The 21,335-nt window shown below is 36.6% G+C and overlaps 1 protein-coding gene across 1 annotated transcript in view; it reads left to right on the top strand.

Moving 5' to 3' along the window:
- Positions 1-18: 18 nt before the first annotated feature.
- Positions 19-21,335, top strand: part of LOC106172395 (dynein axonemal heavy chain 6) — a 45,976-nt gene continuing 24,659 nt past the window's right edge. The window contains exons 1-42 of the mRNA XM_013553082.3: positions 19-123; positions 695-964; positions 1,279-1,482; positions 1,742-1,865; positions 2,217-2,352; positions 2,653-2,800; positions 3,055-3,177; positions 6,946-7,080; positions 7,325-7,457; positions 7,586-7,718; positions 8,000-8,234; positions 8,508-8,722; positions 9,015-9,123; positions 9,414-9,534; positions 9,863-10,014; positions 10,307-10,459; positions 10,700-10,951; positions 11,193-11,321; positions 11,540-11,653; positions 12,036-12,179; positions 12,421-12,630; positions 12,881-13,093; positions 13,218-13,398; positions 13,620-13,716; positions 13,923-14,080; positions 14,207-14,298; positions 14,481-14,627; positions 14,907-15,017; positions 15,282-15,407; positions 15,747-15,902; positions 16,084-16,245; positions 16,508-16,645; positions 16,951-17,104; positions 17,432-17,703; positions 17,991-18,203; positions 18,411-18,602; positions 18,960-19,156; positions 19,313-19,496; positions 19,713-19,937; positions 20,172-20,393; positions 20,715-20,862; positions 21,132-21,289. Coding sequence (XP_013408536.1) covers positions 704-964; positions 1,279-1,482; positions 1,742-1,865; positions 2,217-2,352; positions 2,653-2,800; positions 3,055-3,177; positions 6,946-7,080; positions 7,325-7,457; positions 7,586-7,718; positions 8,000-8,234; positions 8,508-8,722; positions 9,015-9,123; positions 9,414-9,534; positions 9,863-10,014; positions 10,307-10,459; positions 10,700-10,951; positions 11,193-11,321; positions 11,540-11,653; positions 12,036-12,179; positions 12,421-12,630; positions 12,881-13,093; positions 13,218-13,398; positions 13,620-13,716; positions 13,923-14,080; positions 14,207-14,298; positions 14,481-14,627; positions 14,907-15,017; positions 15,282-15,407; positions 15,747-15,902; positions 16,084-16,245; positions 16,508-16,645; positions 16,951-17,104; positions 17,432-17,703; positions 17,991-18,203; positions 18,411-18,602; positions 18,960-19,156; positions 19,313-19,496; positions 19,713-19,937; positions 20,172-20,393; positions 20,715-20,862; positions 21,132-21,289 — 6,777 coding nt within the window. The 5' untranslated portion in view covers positions 19-123; positions 695-703. The remainder of the gene's footprint in view (positions 124-694; positions 965-1,278; positions 1,483-1,741; positions 1,866-2,216; positions 2,353-2,652; positions 2,801-3,054; positions 3,178-6,945; positions 7,081-7,324; positions 7,458-7,585; positions 7,719-7,999; positions 8,235-8,507; positions 8,723-9,014; positions 9,124-9,413; positions 9,535-9,862; positions 10,015-10,306; positions 10,460-10,699; positions 10,952-11,192; positions 11,322-11,539; positions 11,654-12,035; positions 12,180-12,420; positions 12,631-12,880; positions 13,094-13,217; positions 13,399-13,619; positions 13,717-13,922; positions 14,081-14,206; positions 14,299-14,480; positions 14,628-14,906; positions 15,018-15,281; positions 15,408-15,746; positions 15,903-16,083; positions 16,246-16,507; positions 16,646-16,950; positions 17,105-17,431; positions 17,704-17,990; positions 18,204-18,410; positions 18,603-18,959; positions 19,157-19,312; positions 19,497-19,712; positions 19,938-20,171; positions 20,394-20,714; positions 20,863-21,131; positions 21,290-21,335) is intronic.

The raw sequence follows: 21,335 nt of genomic DNA, 5'->3' as shown, positions 1-21,335 counted from the left end.
AACTTTGGTAATTTTTCCGCTTTAGTCCGCATATCTCCGGCATCGTTGCTTAGAAATAATAAACCAATATGGCGGACGTCACAATTTTTGTCAAGTTCTAAAAAATGTGAAATAGAAATTCAGGTAAGCGAAGCTCAAGAGGTTGAAGAAGTTTAATTTCAATGCATTTGATATATATACTTCTCTATGTCATTATATATGCCTTATATTGTTTGTAAAATGCTGGATATGGTTAATATAGTCGTATTTGTATCCAGCTTTCCCAGTTGTTACAAGGCACTTGCTTTACACATCTTAAGAATAGTCTGTACATGTAGTTATAATTACAACCTGACATAAGGAATATGGAAATGTTAAAAGGTTTGGGGTGAACCTTTATTACATACTTTTTATACAAAATGATAATGACTTTTGTGTTCGTCAGAGCAACATATTTTGGGGTTATTTGTGAAAATACAAATATGATCTCTTCTTCTACATTTTCTTAGACATAGTCATATCAAGTCTTCAAGGTCTACACAGTGGCACAGTCATGTGGTTTAGCTGTGATAGAAGGGATACGTAAATTTAATCTTTATTCACAGGTCATGTGTGTTCAAATGCTAGTATTATGTATGTGATAATTACATGCCTTTGCTTCAATATTATCAGTGAAAAGATAGTTATACACTAAAAATAGTTTCTTTTATATTAGAAATAAAAAATGGATACACCAAATGCTGCATTTAGCCCCAGAATGAATGGCCAAATGAATGGCCAAGTTAATGGCCACAGTGGACAGTTAAATGGCCAAAGAGCAAATGGGGCGCTACCGAGTGTGGATCAAGAAAAACTGAAGGCAAGACTGTACTCATTTGCACCAAAACAAGCACCTATCAATACAAGGGCTCTGAGATTCAACAGGCCTACAAATGCCCAGTTAAGGAAAGAAAACACACCTGTTGCTGCAAAGTTGGAACCTTTGGTAAGTAACTGTGTAATATGTAAAGTATATTTTACCTGTGACTGTTGTGAACTAATATATCAAGTATTATTAATATGAGCAAATCATTTAACTATCAAATTAGATATGAATGATTTAGTCAAAATAATTTTGGAGATATGCACTGTTGTTAATATCCAATTATATATTTTTCTTAGGGATTTTTTTTCTTTTTTCGTGGAGCGATAGATTTTGAGGTGTATGCAGTGTTGGTCTTTTCCATGTTACTCCGTGTTTGATATAATATTGAATATGAGGCTCATATATCATAAGTGTGTCTTATTTCCATATTTTAGCCTAGTCTTCAAAAATATCAAATGGTGAATCAACCAGAATTTATCCATATGAAGGCTAAGGAAAAGATGGAAGCTCAAGGGTTTTTCAAAAAAGAAGAACCACAGGCCAAGAAAATGAAACGTGCCAGTTCAGTGGAACCAATGGATAGGCCAGCTTCAGCATCACCACTGCCAGAACTACCAGAGGAGTTCAAACAGAAACAGGTGCATTATCAGGCTTTTATCTGCATTCAATAGTTATTTCTTAATGTGTTAACTTCACTTTAAACAAACAGGATAATGAGGTTGTAGTGTGAAAAAATTAGTAACACCAGATCAGATAATTTGTTTGAAAGTATGATTTATGGAGTACATGGAACAATATTCAGGCATATAGATACAGCTACTATGGAGAGAAGACCAAATTCCATCACTAACATATGAATGCATGGCATGTTGTCAAGTATATCATATTTGTTTCCAGGAGTCAATGAGTGCTGCTAGCAGACAGATTTCCCCAGTGCCACCCAAAGAACCAAAACCACCTTCTCCCAAAGGAAGACATGTCCGTGCTTCTACTGTACCAGGACCCTCCATTACCGCTAAAGGTAAGAGCATCATTTATTTTATTTTTATTTAAAAAATTAGATTTATGTTTAAAAATTGAACATTTGAATTTCTTTAAGGATAGAATTAGATGAGGTTAAGTCAAAGAAGTGTTTTGAGAAGTGTTTACATTGCTAAGTTGGCAACCATGTGGAAACTCCTCAGATAATTGGAAGTATGATTTTCAAAAACTTTGATAATATGAATTCTTTGCTAGTTGGCTTACAGAATTTTTTTACCCCAGGGTTCATGGCTTTTTATTTTTATCTCATTGTTTTATTCAGAATAACCCCTGGTGAATAAAAACATATTCATTTTATGCATACTGTTGAAATCAATTTTCTTTCTTCCAGGCACAACTCATCTGGAGGGCATTAAAGATCCTTTACAGATGATACAGCTTGTGAGAGAGAACCCTAAGATTGGGTTCTTGTATCTCAGTCCTGCAGTGCCAAAATCTTCTGTGGACTATCATTATTTCAACTTGAAGTAAGTTGAATGATAACATAGAGATGTGAAGTATGAGATGATATTTACGATGTCACTTGTAATTTATAAAGTTTTTAAAATTACGTTAAGTAAAAAATATTCAAAATGATTTGATTATTTCCACAAAGCAATAAAGGAAAAATTATCTGTGGATGAAAAAAAATTGATGCATAGCTTCATTCAAGTGTGGATCATTTATGTGTTAAGATATTATCCAGTTTGGTAAATCATTTTAATTGTTTAATTGAAATAATACACTTTATACTTTTCACTACACTTATACGTTTGGTACATTTTCAGAGTTGTAAGCCATGAGAACATCAACAAAGATGATTACTGCACCATCAGTATCAAGGGAGTCACTAGAATGCGTGACGATGATGAAACTGAGCATGTACCACTGGACAGATGGGAACAGGAGTACAGATATTTCCGCAAACTGATAAAGGTGAGTTGTTTCTTATTGGCATTGTATTATTTTAAGTTTTTGTCATTTTTCTAAAATCTACTGTTTTGGAATATCAAGTTGTGATCTTACTGCTTTAAAAATACTCCTTTTTGTTGGTATAGGCTTATGGTAAAACTAATGAAATTGGTGTTTGTGAAACATTATGCCATTGATGAATAAATTGATGTCTGCTTAAAAAATCATTGTTATTATTATTATTATTATTATTATTATTATTATTATTATTATTACAGATCAGTGTTTTTGCCAAATTCCGCAAGTGGAAAGCATTCAGTGTATGGAGAAAGAATGTGCGAACCAAAAAGCTCTCAGACTGCAAGAAAGCACTGAATGAAAATCTCTTCATAGTAAACCCAGTAAGTTTGATTTAGCTTTAGTAATATAGCCATGGCATGAGATATATAATTTTACAAACAGAAAATGAGGTTAAGCTTTAAAAACTTCACATAAAATTTGCAAAAGTATTGTGAATGTTTTACTAAAATAAGATTACGGTAATGTGCCATGAATTTCGAACAGTAGAAAATAATTAAATTTGGGAAAAGATCGTTCTGGCCGAAATTCATGAAATGGAGGTGCTCAGAACTTCCGAAAGTTCGAATTTCATGGAATTCTGTCAATTTTGACCGGAAGTTGTCTGTTCGTCGCTAGGCCTTCTGTTATCTTCTCCCGACGATCTATATAGAGTTACCATAATGTATGATGTGTGAGTGTCGGTAATTGCGACCAAAGGTATACACGTACTTTCACCCGATCACTGTGTATGGCCCATAGATAGAGCGGTACTGTTGTCTAGGGCCGCAAAACAGCATCGTTATTAGTAGTGTCGTTTTTCAAAAGCGATTCTGGCAGCCAGAAACTAGTGTTGTTTTTCAAAAACGATCCTGGCGCTCAGAACGGGAGTGGACGGAGGGAGAGACGGCCGACGATTAGCGTCTGCCACGGCCAGATTACCTTTACTATGGAAGCTTAGTGTTACCGTTGCTCCTTTCCGTGCACTGAAACCGAGACGACAGCCGATCAGTGTCTATGGCGCACGTGCATGTAGCCTTCATCTGCGATAAGTGTCTTCCGCGACCAGGTTCGTTGCCTTTACCGTTAATGTCGGGCGGAGCTTTACGCGCGAATGCGTCCTCATCTCGCTGTTCGCGGGTCGGTGTCTCCGACGCATACGTAGCCTTCCCTGCAGAAGCCGGCCTCGGCACTACGGCCTCTCCTCCGTGTGGGGAGGCCACTACGACCGCAGATCGGTATGTGCGGCGCACAGGTAGCCTTCGCCACGGCAGCCGAACTGTGTATTATGGTCTCTCTCCGTCGTGCGCTGCGACCAAGATGACCGCTGATTGTTGTCTGCGATCAAATATACTAGGTTTGGGATAAGATCTAATAAACGGATATTAGATCTTAGGTTTGGGGGTGGGGGGTGGGGGGGGGGGGTGGGTGCAGGGCCGTTTTTTTTTTTTTTTTTTTTTTCGCTCAGGCAACCCAATCTTGACCAGCAGCAGCAACTGATTTCCTGGCGCATAGTTGCGTCAATGTACGCATTTGAAAAGCGTGTACGTTTTGTCATTGAAACCATCTTCAAACAAACGCGAGAGATAGGTAATCTAGAGTAAACCGAAAAGGCAGTTTTTATATTCGTTCAAGGGACTGGAAGATCGTCAATGGGAGATAGTGAGCGATCTGAGCGCGACAATAGGCCAATTTCCACACTAGTTCAAGGGACTTCGTTACTATATTCGTCAGCAAGAGATCGTCAGCGATCCGAGCAAGCATAGAAGCTTGGACTTTTTGTCCATGCTAGAAGGCAATTTTCATGTAGTCAGCAGGATTGGCCTATGGTTTGCGACTGGGGCGTGACCAGGCATACGCACGGACACTGTGCGTATATAATTTTTTGGCCAACCATGATATTATTCTCTATAAATTTAGTGTACTTTTCAAGGAATATTATCGAAAATCCCCTTCGATTATAAGTTAACGTCACCTGAATGTACAAATTCTCTGTATAATTTATATATGCACCATTGTTCTGACACCCTTCTCGTTTGCTTTCACAGAACTGAGGTAAACAATACTAGTTACCATCTGAAGTCCGATCTTAATCGTCCATCTAGCTGGAACTTGCTTTACCTCTTATGTAGAGGGTAAAGTGCCCTTCAGCTCACAGGTAGCTTTTGTCTTGAGTGTATCGAACGCGATATTTATCTCAGATAAAAATCTACCTGTGTGTTATTTTCAAAGAGCTGCTCCAGCAGACCTGGGGGCATCTGACCATCGGGCTAAACAAGGAGCCAGAGAAACAAAGGAAGATTGATTTTTCCTACAAAGCTTCAAAGAATATTGACACGGACTTGATCCAGCTTAACCCTCCAAACTAACGGGGTGGCATGGGCAATTTTTACAAAATTTACAAACAATTAAACTTAGATATATTACAATTTCATCCTTTAATATAATTTTGGGAGGCATGCACCCGCATGTAAGCTGGGTGCTGTCAGTAAGCCCCTAGTTAAATAAATATACCCTTATGAGCAAGGCTTTTCCCAGCGAACCGTCCAGCCGCCATTTGGATGGCCGCTGTCATCACCGGACGGCCTATGTTTTCAAAAACGGCTAGACGGCTTACGACTTTTTTTTAATGACGTCTTGGCTTGTCGGGACAGCCGTGGACGTTGAAAGAAATTTTCTTAGAGTAATTTGACGTACCTAGCTTTTATGATGCGTCACAGATGAATGGTACTACTTTGTAGTGTACGCTGATATTCAGTCACGACGAAACTACTTCCTAAAGCTTACAAAACACAATAAAATGTTTCTATGAACTTTAAGATACACATTCCACGCCGTATGCAGCAGTGACAAGAGTGACCTTCATGCGGTACAACACACTAAGCAAACTACAGGCCAATTTGTGAAAGGGGACACCTTCCGGACCTTCATACGCACGGCAACTGACAAAGCTGATTGACAAAAAGGAAAATTTCAAATTTTCAGCGAGAGATCGTTCGCAATCCGAGAGAGACCAGGAGGCAATTTTCATATTTGTTAAAGAGACTTCGTAAGCCAAAGGGCGAGACGAGAACGCAATTTTCGTATCGTCAGCGTCGCAAACCGAGTGAAACGAGAAAGCTCATACTCGTTCAGTGGCTTTCGTTTGCGGAAGATCGTCAGCCGGAGATCGTTCTCGATTGTTTTTAACCCTCCATCCCTGCCCATTGGAATTTATAATTTTTAAAAGTATTTTTCATTTCATTTGTACATTTCAAGGGACTTCATTAGCGGAAGATCGTCAGCGGGAGATCGTGAGCGATCTGAGCGAGACAAGAAAGCAATAATGGTAATCTTTATTGCAGCTCTTAATATTGCTCTTTTGTTCTGTTACTGAAGTCTCTACTGTTAACAATGCTATTGTGCGCTTCAGCAGTACTACTGATCACTATCTCACACCGAATACTGCGGTAAAGAAACAACAGCCCGACAGTACAACTCTTAATAGATTCTCCTGTTATCTGAATGAATGGATATGACGATGTTGTTTAGCGTCCTAAACTAACTGTACCGATCGTTATCTTGCACCTTGGGCCGCACACGTAGTACTCAGGTAAAAGGTACGCTAGGGCAACATTGCCGACTGTTAGATCTTTATAAGCGCGAGAATAGCCCGGTGGCCGATTTTAAGGTGTACGAAATTCATGAAATGAAGATCGCGTAAAATTGCTTACTGGCCGAAATTCATGGTCCAGAAATAACTCCAGACGGCCGATTTTAAGATCGTTCGAAATTCAAGAGCCGTTCGAAATTCATGGCACTTTACCGTAGTGTGTAAAATTTAACTTCAGTTAAGTTCTGCAATGTGATTATATTGTTATAGTATGATGTAATGATGATATTGTTACAATGCTTGCTAATTGTCTAATGAAAAAGGACATGAGGGGCTAACACTTATCAGTACATGCATAACCTTTTACAGGTTTACCCTTCATAAATACCAAGCTTCAAACCATATTATGGTTAAGATACTTGCAATTACCCATGTCCAGGCATGAACCACTATGACAAATTGCTTATTTTTCTCAAAGTTTTTGATCACTATAAATTGAAATTTTCATCCTTTTTTCCAGTCTTTGTGCCCTGCCCTCCTGAATGTCCGAGAGATGTGCTACAGGATCAGTGACATGGGCTTGTGTAAAGTGGAAAAGGGACATACATACAGTCTACATGAGTTCAGAGAGGCTCAGTTTGCTCAGTTGAATGAGGTAAATTACTAATGAATTATAAAGATGTTGAAAAAAAATCATGTACATGTAACTTAAACATTTATTTGATAAAGCAAGTCTTTTAATAAAAGTCACCAGTGATTATTATAAATGGTCCCACTGATTTTGAAATATCAAACAAAAGGCAAAACTTAATTCATTTATTTATTTATTTTTGCCCACTTGTATGAAATCAGAGTATAAATAGTGGAGACAAACATTCATGTCCCTTTGTATCCCATAGGTTGCTGACCGGTTGGCAGAGTTTAGAGAGCTGGTGAAGGAAGTGGTCAGAAGTGCTTGCAGGACAGCTTTGCTGGAGGCAGGCTTTACACCAGATGATTACTTCTATGATGGCTCAGAGAGTCCTGGACTGGGTATTTTTTTTTTTTTTCAATCAGTTTTAAAATCTTTTGTTCTAGTCCAGTTTCTGTCATTATTTGTTTGTGTATTTGTAGAAAAAGGAATCATTTCACTAATCAGCACATCTAATTTATTTTCCTAGGTGATGCCCCAGGCACAGCTTCCAGCTTTCAGATGCAGAGTAACTATGACATGGATATCTATGGTGAGGCTCCAGACAAGATGACATACACTGAGCAGGCTAACAAGAGGTCCCACTGCAAGCGCTTGACCTGGTAAGATATATTCAAGTTTTAAAAAAATATTAGTATGCCTTAATTTCAGTGATCAAGAGCAGGTTTATTCTTTATTCTGTACACTTCAGTTTACAGTTTCATCAAAAGTGTTCCTTTGGCATATTAAATGCTTTTGTCAACTCTAATTTTCAGCTCAAATTTTTCAGATAGTCTGTGTGAAGTTAATTTCTTTGCTGATAGTTGTAGAAAACAATTCAGGATTTGGTCATTAAACAAATGAAAATTTCTTCATATAAATGAAATCTTTGTTTAATTTCCAGCTTCATTCGCTTGGCAGACTACCTTATTGTAAACACCATGCATGTGCTGGCAGTGAACTCGGTGTCTACCATGCTGAACTACCTGACAGAACAATTACAGAATACCCCTGCCTTGGCCCAGATACAGAGCATTGTGGATGAGATTGAGAGCAAGAGTAAAGTGAAGAAAGGAGATGAGGATGAAGATGATGAAGATGTTAAAGCCAAGGAGAAGGCTAAAGAGGAGGAAGCTAAGGTAAATGCAGTTCTGTAACACATAGGCATTATCATCATCAATCTCTTAGATATGAAATAAAACATTTGTGGTTTTATGTGAAAATTTTTATATCTGTAAACACACCAGTATGAAATATATACTTGATATGTAATTATCTTCTTTTATTGATTTTAGATTCTTTGTTTTACATTATTTTGTTTTCTCTTTGCAAACAAAATAGTTGTAAAGAAACTGAAATGATAGAAGTAATGATATCAGGACATGTGTTTGACTGTGTTTTCCCCTGTATAGGCCAAAGCAGCAGCTGCAGCAGATGATGAAGAGGAGGCCAACAAGCTCCCTCCATTGTTCATCACTGAGTTCATTTTGGAGCCAAATCAGCTGAACTTCACCCCAGATGAAGACGAGTTCCAGGAAGGCATTGCCGAGGTCATCAAGAAGTTCCAGGATGCAGTACTCAGTGTCATGAACCTAGTGCCTGATACTTACTTTGATGCTTTTACACGGTAAGATTGTTCTGCAAAGTTCAAAGTGTTTGTCCATTGCAGAGTGTTGTTTGCCAACTGAAAAATAATCTGATTATCTTGTTCAGATTAGTTCTTAAATGAAAATTTTGATAAATGAAATAACATTTTCAGTTTATATCATGCTATATTATAGTACAAGTATTAGATATTAAGAGTTTCAATGTTTGTCCAGTATAAGTTTTCTTAGGTGCTTTTGAAATAGGTTCAGTAAATAAAAAGACTGTAATGCCAATATTGTTTTTTCTTACACAACCATATTGTATCCTTTTAGGCCCATAATTAATGGCAAGTTTGAGGAGAAGTCATGTGGAGAGGGTCCCAGCCTCATCAGCATGTTTGAAGATGACAAGCATCTGCAGAGTATTATACAGAATATTAGGGTGAGGGCAAAGTGTCTTTTTTATAAATATTTAAATGAAAAAATAAACTTATTTAATTCACTCAGTTTTACCTCAACAGAAATTTTATTAAATTTATTTTGTTGTGAGTTGTAACATAAATTAAGTAGAATTTTACCAAGGGTTCATTCAGTGGAGTGCTTAACATTCCATTATTGATGTTATTTGAGAAACAATTTTAAGTCAGCTCACTGTTTCTTTAATACAAAAAGAGTATAGGGTCCAATGTTCTCTACATGTGCCATTAATTGTTTGCCATTTTCTTCATCCAGGAGGCCTTAACAGCAGCCTTCAATGCTGCCCACCAGTATGCAGACTGCTTTGAACCTCACAGAGAGTTCTACAAGGTGAATGAGAGCACTGACCTAGAGGCAGTCAGGCAGGCTGAGCATGGTAAGTGATACATTAATAAATATAAATATAAATAAATAAAAAAAGATAAACTTATTTTTTCAAGCTTATAACATGACATGCATTTTAATTGTTTAATTTGCTGTTAATCTGTAATTTTAGAAAAGTAAATACAGTAAATAAAAAGTAAATAAAAGAGATCTTGAAAAATTATTTTTTTAGCCCAAAGTAAACATTTTCAGAGACATGTTTTTTATATCCGCAATTGATGTTTCAAAAGGGACTTGCATACAGATTACTGCTTTTGCATTACACTATCCATCATTAAAAATGATTGAATTTTGATTGAAACACCTGGATTGTTTTATAGATGTGGCCTTCTTTGCTGAGACACTGGAGCGCTACCACAAGCAGCACCTGATGGCAGAGGCCATTCCTGTGAAGAGACCCATTGGCATGTTGTTGGTAGATGCCATCCAGATGAAGGACCTGCTCATCCCATCACCACTCAGATGTCTGGATGTGAGTAGACAGACTTGATAAGTAATTAGAGAGGATAAAATGGTTTATTTGAGGCAATCATTGTTTGATGAGATTTTTCATGACAGTGGAAGTATGGGATTTTCATAACCAAGTTTCCACACCAAAATTGGGATTTACATGCGGCAAAGTTCAAGATTTTGAATAAGATGTTTAGCATGTTCATTAAGTATAACAACAATAAAATAGATATATAACTATTTACTATTAATCTGGTATTTTTGTCTTTTCTCAAAGCAACAGATACAATAAATATGAGTTGTATGTCTTCCAGGTGATCAATGACCTGCTGCCAGTGCTGGCCAGGAGTGAGGTGGACAGGCTGATAGCTGAGCTCCAGGATGCTCAGTTCAAGCTGGAGATGGCACCAACCAGCACCATAGAATATGTGGACAGTCTCAACTTCCTGGATGAAATACAGGAGAGGGTGAGTGTTGTGTGTTAGGTTTTGTTCTGTTTAAAAACTGCTTAGGTGTCTATGCCTCTGAAAGAAGAACTCAGTGAAAAGTATTATTTTTTTGTCATAATTGATTTCATCATTTTTATATATTAAAACCTTGGTGCATTTTTTACTTTTGTTATAGTAATCCAAAGATTCAAAACACTTTTTTAAGGAAAAATGAGAAAAAAAAATCATTAGTAAAGATATTGTACTATTTACTTCTAGATTGATCCCTTGGAGAAAGAAGCCTTCATAGTAAAGGAAATGTATGAACTGATAGACATGTTCAAAGTGCCCACTCCTCCAGAGGACTTTGCTGTGTATCAGACTCTCAATCCCTCCGTGACCAATGTTAGGAATGCTATAGACAAGTCCCTGGCAGAAAGAGATGCCAATGTGGACAAGTTCTGCACTCACCTGGACAAGGACATAGCTGAGCTGGCCAAGGAGGTGAAAGAAGTAAAGCAGGAGGCACAGGTAGGTGTTGAAATTTCATCAAGCATAAATGAATAATTGTATCCTGTTGCATATTACTTCATTTCACTATTACCTTTTTGTCACCAAGCTTGATTGCTTGTAATAGTGAAAATTGCAGTTGTTTTGAAATATTTTGAGATGATCGTCTTTTGAGAAATAAAATTTTTATTCTTTTGCACAGTGAACACAGTGGCTGTAAACCAGGTTTTTATTTAGTTTTTTTATTAATTTTTCTTTGCAGAATCCAGAAATTTTGGATCCAAGAGCTGATCAAACAAAGATCAACAACTTGCTGAAGAAGATGTCTGTACGTTTGGAAGACTTACAGAAGAGAGCTTTCACATACAAGTCATATCAGAAGAACTTTAAGGTGGGGGCATATCTAAGTTAAAGTGCTTTTCTTTTTGGTGTGTGGGAGGTTTTATTGAGGAAACTTCTGTAATTGACATTTCATGACATTGATCAGATGGATGTTATCTGCTCCAAAAGAGAAAAACGCTGCACTTAGATTGATTGGTCAATTTTTAAACTTAACATATTATTATTATTATTGTTATTATTGTTCAATATCGATTTCGTGTACTCCAGGTGGAGGTGACCAAGTTTGATGCCCTTGAGGAGACAGCAGCTGAGATGAAACTGAAGAACATGTTGTGGACATCACTGGATGAGTGGGATGGACTATTGAAGAACTGGACAGAGGTCAGTGGAGGATAATCTCCCATCCCTTCCTTTATTTATTTATTTATTTATTTATTTATTTATTTATTTATTTATTTGTATTGATGACGTACTTGAAATTATATATTTCGTGTTTATGTTCATGAAACACAAACTTTGAAAGATTGTGCATTTCTTGTTGCACAAAAAAATTTAGTTGAAGAGTGATGTAACTTGATAGTGCAGAGCAGTAGTTTTATTTACAACTCTGGCTAATCATATGTAATATTTTAGAGTTTGAGCCAGTTTTGTTCCAAAATTTTAAATATTGTAACATAAAATGTGTACTACTGCAAAGAGAAAGTGTCATTTGGTTAAGAACTCTTAATCCACATGGCTAAATGGTAGCTCTATTGTATTATAGGCTCCCTTGGATACACTGGACCCAGAGCAGTTAACTGCCATTGTGGCCAAGTATGGAAAAGCTGTCCAGCAGCTAGAAAAGGGTCTACCACCTAATGGGGTGGTGCCTACTCTGAAGGAGAGGGTAGAAAGCATGAGAGATAAGGTAATAAGATGATACATTTGGTCAAGTGAAAAACTTGATTTTTAATGAAATGGGGAATTGTATGCACTTGTGAATGCATTGCATTGCATTACATTGCAAAAAATGAATTGAACTTCATGTTATTTACTATAATGGTAATAAATGGCCACACAGAAAGTAGAACTCCATTGAATTACAGAAAGTAATCAGTCTGATAGCAAAATAAAAGCAATTATTATTATGTTTAAACAACTATTTCCAGATGCCTATGATAACAGACCTCAGAAACCCCAGCATAAAGCCCCGTCACTGGGAGAATATTTACAATATAATTGGGTATACCTTCACCCCTGAGGACCCTATGACTCTTGGTAAACTGGTGGAGCTGGAGGCTTTCCAGCACACTGAGGCTGTACAGGAGATCTCAGGCCAGGCCAGCTCAGAAGCCAGCTTGGAGAGTATCCTTAAAAAGGTTTGTGTCTTTGATGTCTTTGATTATTTTTTAACAGAAGTGGACAATTTTTAAGAATTTATGCATGACAAATTAAATCATGTTCCTTTTTCTTAATGACTTCTAAATTATTTGAAAAATGAAATTAATCTGAAGAAAAAATGTCTATTGTTTTAGTGTGATTTTCTTTTCTGATGCATTATTCAAATTCTTGGGATTAATGAATAAACAAATAAATGAAATGTCAATACATTACCCTTGTTATTTGCAGGTTGAAGATGCCTGGAAGTCCACAGAGTTTCCAGTCCTCCCACACAAGGACTCCAAGGATGTGTTCATTCTGGGAGGCACAGATGAGATCCAGGTGTTGCTGGATGACAGTAATATCAATATCCAGACCATAGCCAGCTCCAGGCATGTGGGCCCCATCAAACCAAAGGTGGATGACTGGCTCAAACAGCTGGATCTCTTCGGAAAGACTCTGGTAAGTTCCAGGATTTGATTTTTCTTTTAGGATATGTGAACCCGTGAAAGATTGATATGTGAATTCAGTAAGTCCATTTGTTTTTGAGAGTGTGAGATGTTTCATGGATTATTATTTTATTTAGGATGAGTGGTTGAACAGTCAGAGAAACTGGCTGTACCTGGAAAGTATCTTCAGTGCTCCAGACATCCAGAGACAGCTGCCAGCTGAGTCCAAGATGTTCATGCAGGTAGACAAGTCATACAAGGACATCATGAGGAAAGTAAACAAAGTCCCCCTGGCCATGAGAGCTGCAACTCAACCAGGTAGGTCAAGGTTATTATTGTCAAGGGCAGTGCCAATGTCATTGTATAAAAATTTGGCTCAAGGCAACATATGTCTCTGGCTGTGAATGGTAAAGACCAGGAGAACAGCATGTAAAATTAAATTGCTTTACCTATATTATTATGCATTTGGAAGAAATATATATATATATAGGTATTTTACAACATGCAATTAAACTCTAAAACCCTTCGTAATTTTCTAGGGTTGCTTGAGACCTTCCAGAACAATAATGCCTTGTTGGACCAGATTCAAAAATGTCTGGAAGCTTACTTGGAGTCAAAGAGAAATATCTTCCCAAGGTAGGTTTCTTTATGTAGATTGGAGTAAAGTCTTGCGCATGTTAACCTAGCATGTTATCTGGAATTTGTTGCAAATAATTTGTTAACCAACAACTTAATGAATAATTGGCAACATGTTTTTAATAAGCTTATTTTATTTAAAAATACTTACGATTGAAATTTTTATTCTTCTTACCATTTCAATGACATTTTTCTCTTATGTTTAGATTCTACTTTTTGTCCAATGATGAGCTCCTTGAGATCCTGGCACAGACCCGCAACCCACTGGCAGTACAGCCTCACTTGAGGAAGTGCTTTGATGCCATCTCTAAGCTGGAGTTTGCTGTACAGTCATCTGGGGATGGTAAAAATACACCTGACAAAGGTAAATTTAGAAGAATGGATACAGAGTGATAACTCTTTATAATTGGTTAAAGATATCCTGAGTTTCATAGATTACTGAAAAGTAACTTCCACTTAGTTGTAAATTGTGACATTTCTTGTATTTTAGATCATGACGGGCAGGGAGAGGCAGAGGTGCAGTTCACCAATGACATTCTGGCCATGATTTCACCTGAGGGAGAGAAAGTTGGACTTGGCAAGGTGAATTTACACGTATTGTTTTATGATCTAGTGAATAAGTTGAGGTTTAAATTAAGTCCAAATATGAAAAATGTATTCTTAAAGACTAAATATTCTGTTAGAATGTAGTCTTAAAAAATGACTGTGCAAAGGAACAGTTTACTTACATAAACAGATAAAATAATGTTTGTTTATTGAAATAGGGCCTGAAAGCTCGTGGAAATGTTGAAGACTGGTTAGGCAAAGTGGAAGAAGCCATGTTTAATAATTTGAGGAGATTGGTCAAAGAGTCAATTAAAGACTTTGAAGTGAGAACCAGAGAAGAGTGGGTAGCTTTGCATGCATCACAGGTAAGATTTCTGTTTCATGATGATCACATTAAAAGAGGGTTGTGGTACTTTAGAATATACTTTTGTAATGGGATATAAATGAAGTAGTCTCATTTTAAAGAATTTGACAAATTAAACAATAACATCTACCTCACCCTGCTCTTATTAAAAAAACAGCAAGTGATTTTATTTATTTATTTATTTATTTATTTATTTATTTATTTATTTTAATTTATTTATTTACTGACAGTCATTTTTTGGTTTAAGAAAACAAATTATTATATACAATTGTCTTTCCAGGTGATTCTGACAGTGTCCCAGATGATGTGGTGCACAGATATCACCAATGTCCTCACCAGTGATGACGACAGGCTGGTAGGAATGCAGAACTTTGAGAAGAAGAGCTTTGATGTACGTTATTCCAAATGCCTTTTTTTTTTAAAGAAAATGAAATGAAGAAGTGATATCTTCTAATGGCATTTTAGATATTTTATTCTTCCTTTTTTTCTTTGGAACTATCAAAAGATATTCATTTATTAAAGCAAATTAATAATTTTTTTTTTAATATTTAATTTATGAAAACAAATTACAATAAGATTTTTCTAATGAAACAATTTAGTTAAATAATGAACACAATCATGATTAAGTTATGATAAATTCAATTCATCTTTGTAGGACCTGAACAAACTTGCTGCCATAGTGCGTCAAGAGATCCCAAAGCTAGTGAGAGCCACTCTGTGTGCCCTGATCACACTGGATGTCCATGCCAGAGATATGGTCACAGAGATGGTCAAAGTCAAGGTAGGTTCAGTTAAAATGATGAAAGATTTAGACACTCTCAGGTTAGCTTGAAGAATTGTAGAAGGTCCTGCAAAATATTGTAACTGTTGACCTTATTTGCAAAGTTGCTCTTTGATAATGGGATGTGTATTTAATTTTTAATGAGAGATGTGGCAGATTAAGAGTATCATGAAAATTACTTGTCATAACTCCCTGGTAAGGACTTCATTTAGTTCTGTCATAGAGGTTACAAAGATAAAGAAGCTTTTAAAAATTTGGGACCACAGGAATCCATAAGTAAGCTGATTTTGTATAAGTAGAACCATATAAAGCATCAATTTTCTCCATACTCTTCTCCAGGTCGACAGCGTAAACAGTTTTGAATGGCAGAAGCAGCTGCGTTACTACTGGGACTATGAGATTGACAACTGTGCAGTGCGCATGTCCAACTCCCTGTACATTTATGGCTATGAATACCTTGGCGCATCTCCCAGGCTTGTGATCACACCACTCACTGTAAGTCACACATTTTTTTGACTCAACTGATTATTTAAAAACAGTGGAATTACAGTAGATGTTAATCCAAGTAAAATACCTTGTTGCTGCTTAATGTGTTTTATTGGGAAAATCTGTTCATCAACCTTTATCTATTGGAATTATTCTATAGAGTAATTTATTGCTGACTTTTTTTTTCCAGGATCGTTGCTACTTGTGTTTGATGGGTGCCCTGCAATTGGATCTTGGAGGTGCCCCCGCTGGTCCTGCTGGCACAGGCAAGACTGAGACCACCAAAGATCTGGCCAAGTCTCTGGCCAAACAGTGCGTGGTGTTCAACTGCTCAGATGGACTGGACTACAAGGTATAGCTATTAAAAACTTACCTGAGTCAAATTGGTATCAAAACAATAAGAAACAATATAAATTACAGTGGGTTAGCTGATAGCAGAGCTAGTTACACAATTCTAATATAGTAACTTCTTGATTATAAAATTGTATACCATTATGTCAATAATTATGTATAATGATGATCAAAACTACACTGCCAGCTAATACAATGATGTTCATTGCCAGTGTATTTTGTATATAAAAGTTAATGATATATAATCATTTTTATCTCGGTAGATGATGGGTCGTTTCTTCTCTGGCCTTGCCCAGTCTGGTGCCTGGTGTTGTTTTGATGAGTTCAACCGTATTGACATTGAGGTGTTGTCTGTAATTGCACAGCAGCTCATCACTATCAGGAATGCCAAAGCAGCTAAGGTACAGCATATATGAATAGAATCATACGGAAAGAGTGATTGATATAACCCGAGTTATGCTGACATGTTTCTAGTTTGTGTTTCACTTTTGGATACTTTTTTCATATGGATTAAACCTTTACTGTCATACATATATTAAATATATTTAATGAGTGCATAATGTCATTCAGTTTGAAACTACTTTAAAATTAGGAATGATCTTTAGACATTCAATAATGAAATAATATGTTGAAAATAGCAAAAATACCTATTCATATTTTTGTGTTTACCTTTGTTTGACAGTATTTTTATTGTTTTTTGTTTTAGGTTTCTCGCTTCATGTTCGAGGGGCGTGAGATCCGACTGATTCCCACTTGTGCCGCCTTCATCACCATGAACCCTGGATATGCAGGGCGCACAGAGTTGCCAGACAACCTGAAAGCTCTGTTCAGACCCATCGCTATGATGGTGCCTGATTACCGTAAGTTTCAATATTGTCTTTTTGCTGAATAACATGAAAACTTATAAGCCTTTATTCTCAGAGTTGATGTTTAAAATAGAAGTTAAATGCATGGAAAAAGACCATGAAGAACAAATAGTTAGATTTGAGAAGAATTGTAGTTATATTTAAACTTGTCAAAACTGAAATAAAATACCTTTTATTTTAGAATTGAATAATCATTTTATTTGATTTGCGTTGGATGTATTTAGCAATGATTTCATGTGACATGTTTGCAATATTGTATTTTGTATCAATATAATAAGACAAAGTCAGATGTAATATCTTTACTCTATGTTTTATCACCAGGTCTTATTGCTGAAGTAATCCTGTATTCTGAGGGTTTTGAAGACTCCAAGAACCTTGCCCAGAAGATGACCCAGATGTACAAACTGTGCAGTGAGCAGCTGTCCCAACAGGATCACTATGACTTTGGCATGAGAGCTGTGAAGTCTGTGCTGGTAATGGCAGGAGCCCTGAAGAGAGAGAATCCAGATAAGTCTGAAGACGTGGTACTGATTAGAGCTCTCAGGGACAGTAACCTGCCCAAATTCTTAGTGGATGATGCTGGACTTTTCCAGGTAGGTGAAGGTGGTTTAAATGTACTGCTTCATTAAATTCAGGTTGTTATAGCTAGCTATCAAAACAGCTGCTTTCATAAAAATTGCATCCAGGGTATAGATGTAAAACTAAAAACTTCTTTGAGGCTCATGCCAGACTCTACTGCAGTGTTTGTACATACATTATATTGTAAGTGTGTTTTATTTTTTCTTAATTAAAAAGAATTAGCATTTTTAACTGGCAGATATGCACAACCATAAAAAACATATGCATTTTATGAAATTTTAACATCTTTTCTCCATCCCAGGCCATTCTCCAAGATTTGTTCCCTGGAGTGACAATCCCAGAACACGACTATGGAAGATTGCAGGAAGAAATCCTCTCAGTGATGGTTTCTAAGAAATTGCAGCCAGAGATGTGCATTGTGAAGAAGGTGATCCAGCTCTATGAGACCATGATAGTGCGACACGGTGTCATGTTGGTGGGACCAACAGGAGGTGGAAAAACTACCTCATACGAGGTAAATAGTTGACCAGTCATTATAGAGTGGACTTTAAAGGTGGCTGTGACATGTTAATGATAAAATCTAAATTATATTGTTGTGTCCTAAAATAAAACTTAGCACTATGGCAATTTTTATCATAATTCTACACAAATTCCTATATTGTATATCTATTCTGCAGTGAAATGACAGTAATGAAAACCAATATTTTACAATTTTTTCCAGATATTGGCTGATGTTCTGAAGAACCTTCATGCAGAAGGGCTGAACAAAGACAACCCCTTCTTCCAGCCAGTGAAGACCTATGTCCTGAACCCCAAGTCTATAACTATGGAGGAGTTGTATGGTGGTATTAACAAGCTCACCATGGAGTGGCATGATGGACTCATGGCTCTTACCGTCAGGACAGGAGTACAGGTAGGTCACAGGCAAGGTTCACATCAATTTCAACTGAAATGTCCTTAGTTTTGATGGGACAGTTAGACCATGGGCACAGTTCATGTCAGGTATCACTGTAACAGTTTTAGTTTTAAATACCAAGATAGGAGTACAGGACAATATTTAGATCATTTTTAACTGAATTGGTTTTAGTTTCAAATATAGATTTTGGAAAAACAATTTGCTGGTCTAACATCTGTATTTGATACTAGCTCTGTTTCACTTACAAGTGATTTGAACAAGACCATGCAATTATTTGTAATTTATACTTTATGAAATATATTTTATTAATTATAATTTATTAATATTTATATATATCATATATTGCCATTCTAGGACACCTCAGAGGATCATCAGTGGGTGGTGTGTGATGGCCCAGTGGATGCTCTCTGGATTGAGAACATGAACACTGTATTAGATGACAACAAGATGTTGTGTCTGGCCAACAGTGAGAGGATCAAACTGACTCCATACATGCACATGGTGTTTGAGGTCCAAGATTTAGCAGTTGCATCACCAGCTACTGTCAGTCGGTAAGGATTTTATGTAGAACTGTGTTTTAAAGATCTTGTCATTTTGTTTGACTTAAAAGTAGACTAGAAACACTTTGAGGAGTTGGGTTAAATGAAGTATTTATGTGTTACAATTTGATGCACATTTTTTAAACAAACATTTTTGTTTCCATTCAGTTGTGGTATGGTGTATGTTGACCCTGGAGAGTTAAGATGGCTGCCCTATGTTAAGACATGGATGGACAGTGTAAAGGATCACTTCCGAGAAGAGACAGTAGAGTACCTCATGGAGCTTTTCAACAAATATGTAGATGATGGACTGAAATTTATTCAAAAGAAATGCACTCAGGCTATCAACCAGGTAAGACATTACACATTTATGAAATGAATTTTTATGTCTTGTGTTAAGTACCAGAGTAAAAATGCTCGAAGAATTAATTAATATGGGTCTTATACAAATTGGTACTTTTTCAAATGACAAATATTTAACATCTGACCCTTTGTGTGCAAAATTTTCAGGTACTGCTTTGCCAAATTATTCATTAGAATTTAACTCTAATACTGATTCCCATTTCAGGTGGAAATCAGCAAAGTGACCAGCTTGTGTAAGCTATTGGAGTCCCTGCTGTGTACTAGAGGAGGTCCTGACCTCAGACAGGACCCTGGCAAGCTTCATCCTCTCATTGCCACAAGCTTTGTGTTCAGCTATCTCTGGTCCATTGGTGGCAACATCATCGATGCCAACTGGGATGCTTTTGACACATTCGTCAGGACACAGTTTGAGGACTGTGGGGAAGCCAAGGTATGATGTTTATATATCAGACAGTTGTGAATAGAGGATTCTCAGAGAGGGTGGTGTGCAGCAAAAAAAAAAAAAAAAGAATGGACTACAAGTGTTAATATAGCACCTTAAAGTTAATTGTGTGGTATTCAGTCAGCGCATTGTTTTGTTATCTTGAGAAGAAGTATTAAAACCCGTAACTAATTGATGAAAGTATTACAACATGCAATAAATCTGATTTTTCACCCTTTGCAGTTGCCACAAAATGGGGACCTGTGGAGTTCCTATGTAGACTTTGAGACCCGTCGTATGGACCTGTGGGAGCGTATTGTTCCTGCCTTCAAGTACAACAAGGAAGTTCCATTCTTTGAAATGCTGGTCCCAACCGTGGATACAGTCAGGTTTGGATACCTGATGGAAAAAATGCTCAAAGTCAACCACTCTGTGCTTTTCACTGGCTCTACTGGTGTGGGCAAAGTGAGTATTTACCCCTTATTTAGCTACTGTGTTATCTTTGGATGTAACCTTTTCCATTTTTTTTTTTACTTTTAACAGATTTATGACAAAGATGTCTAATTATCTCTTTACATATTTTTAATAGATTATTCACTAATTTTCAATGAAATACTGTTCACAAAATCTTTTTACTTTCTCAGTTGATTTTTTTTTCTTTTTTTTTTTTTTTTTTTTTTTTGTCAGATCTGTTCAGCCCATGCCTTTGAAAGGAAATAAAATGAGATTATAAGAAATATGCTGTGACTTCTCAGATTTTCTAATTTTGACATGACTTTGTTTCAGTCTGTGATTGCCAGAGGTCACATGACCAATATAGCAGACAGACAGGGTTATGTCCCCATCTTCATCAACTTCTCTGCCCAGACCAGTAGCAACAGAACACAGGAGATGATTGAAGGCAAACTGGAAAAGAAGAGGAAGACAATTCTGGGTAACTTTTAACTAAAATTGATATTGATTTAAATGGAGAATTGTTTTATGAAATAGGGTTTTGTTCATGTGACTTCTAAGTTTGATTTGATATTGCAGAATGTGTTAGTAATGTGTCGGGTATTTTGTTGCATAAGTAGTTTTTTTGTTTGTTTTTTTTTATTTGCTATTGTTGTGATTAGGTAAGACTTTTCTGTGTTATAAACATTAAGTAAAATCAATTTTCTCCCTAAAAACTATATATATTTTTTTACTCTATTTCAACAACAGGTGCACCAAAAGATAAACGTGTAGTAATCTTTGTGGATGACTTGAACATGCCAAAGCTGGACACATATGGCTCTCAGCCCCCCATTGAACTGCTGCGCCAGTACCAGGACTTCCATGGCTTCTATGAGAGAGAAAAACTTTACTGGATTCAAATTCAGGTATATTCAGTGTTTTTGAAACACTATGATTTTCTTTACTCTCAGT

Source organism: Lingula anatina, chromosome 2 (genome assembly GCF_051362555.1).
Source record: "Lingula anatina isolate TDL-2025a chromosome 2, LinAna3.0, whole genome shotgun sequence".
Lineage (NCBI taxonomy): Eukaryota > Metazoa > Brachiopoda > Lingulata > Lingulida > Lingulidae > Lingula > Lingula anatina.
This window is presented reverse-complemented; position numbering and strand designations above follow the sequence as displayed.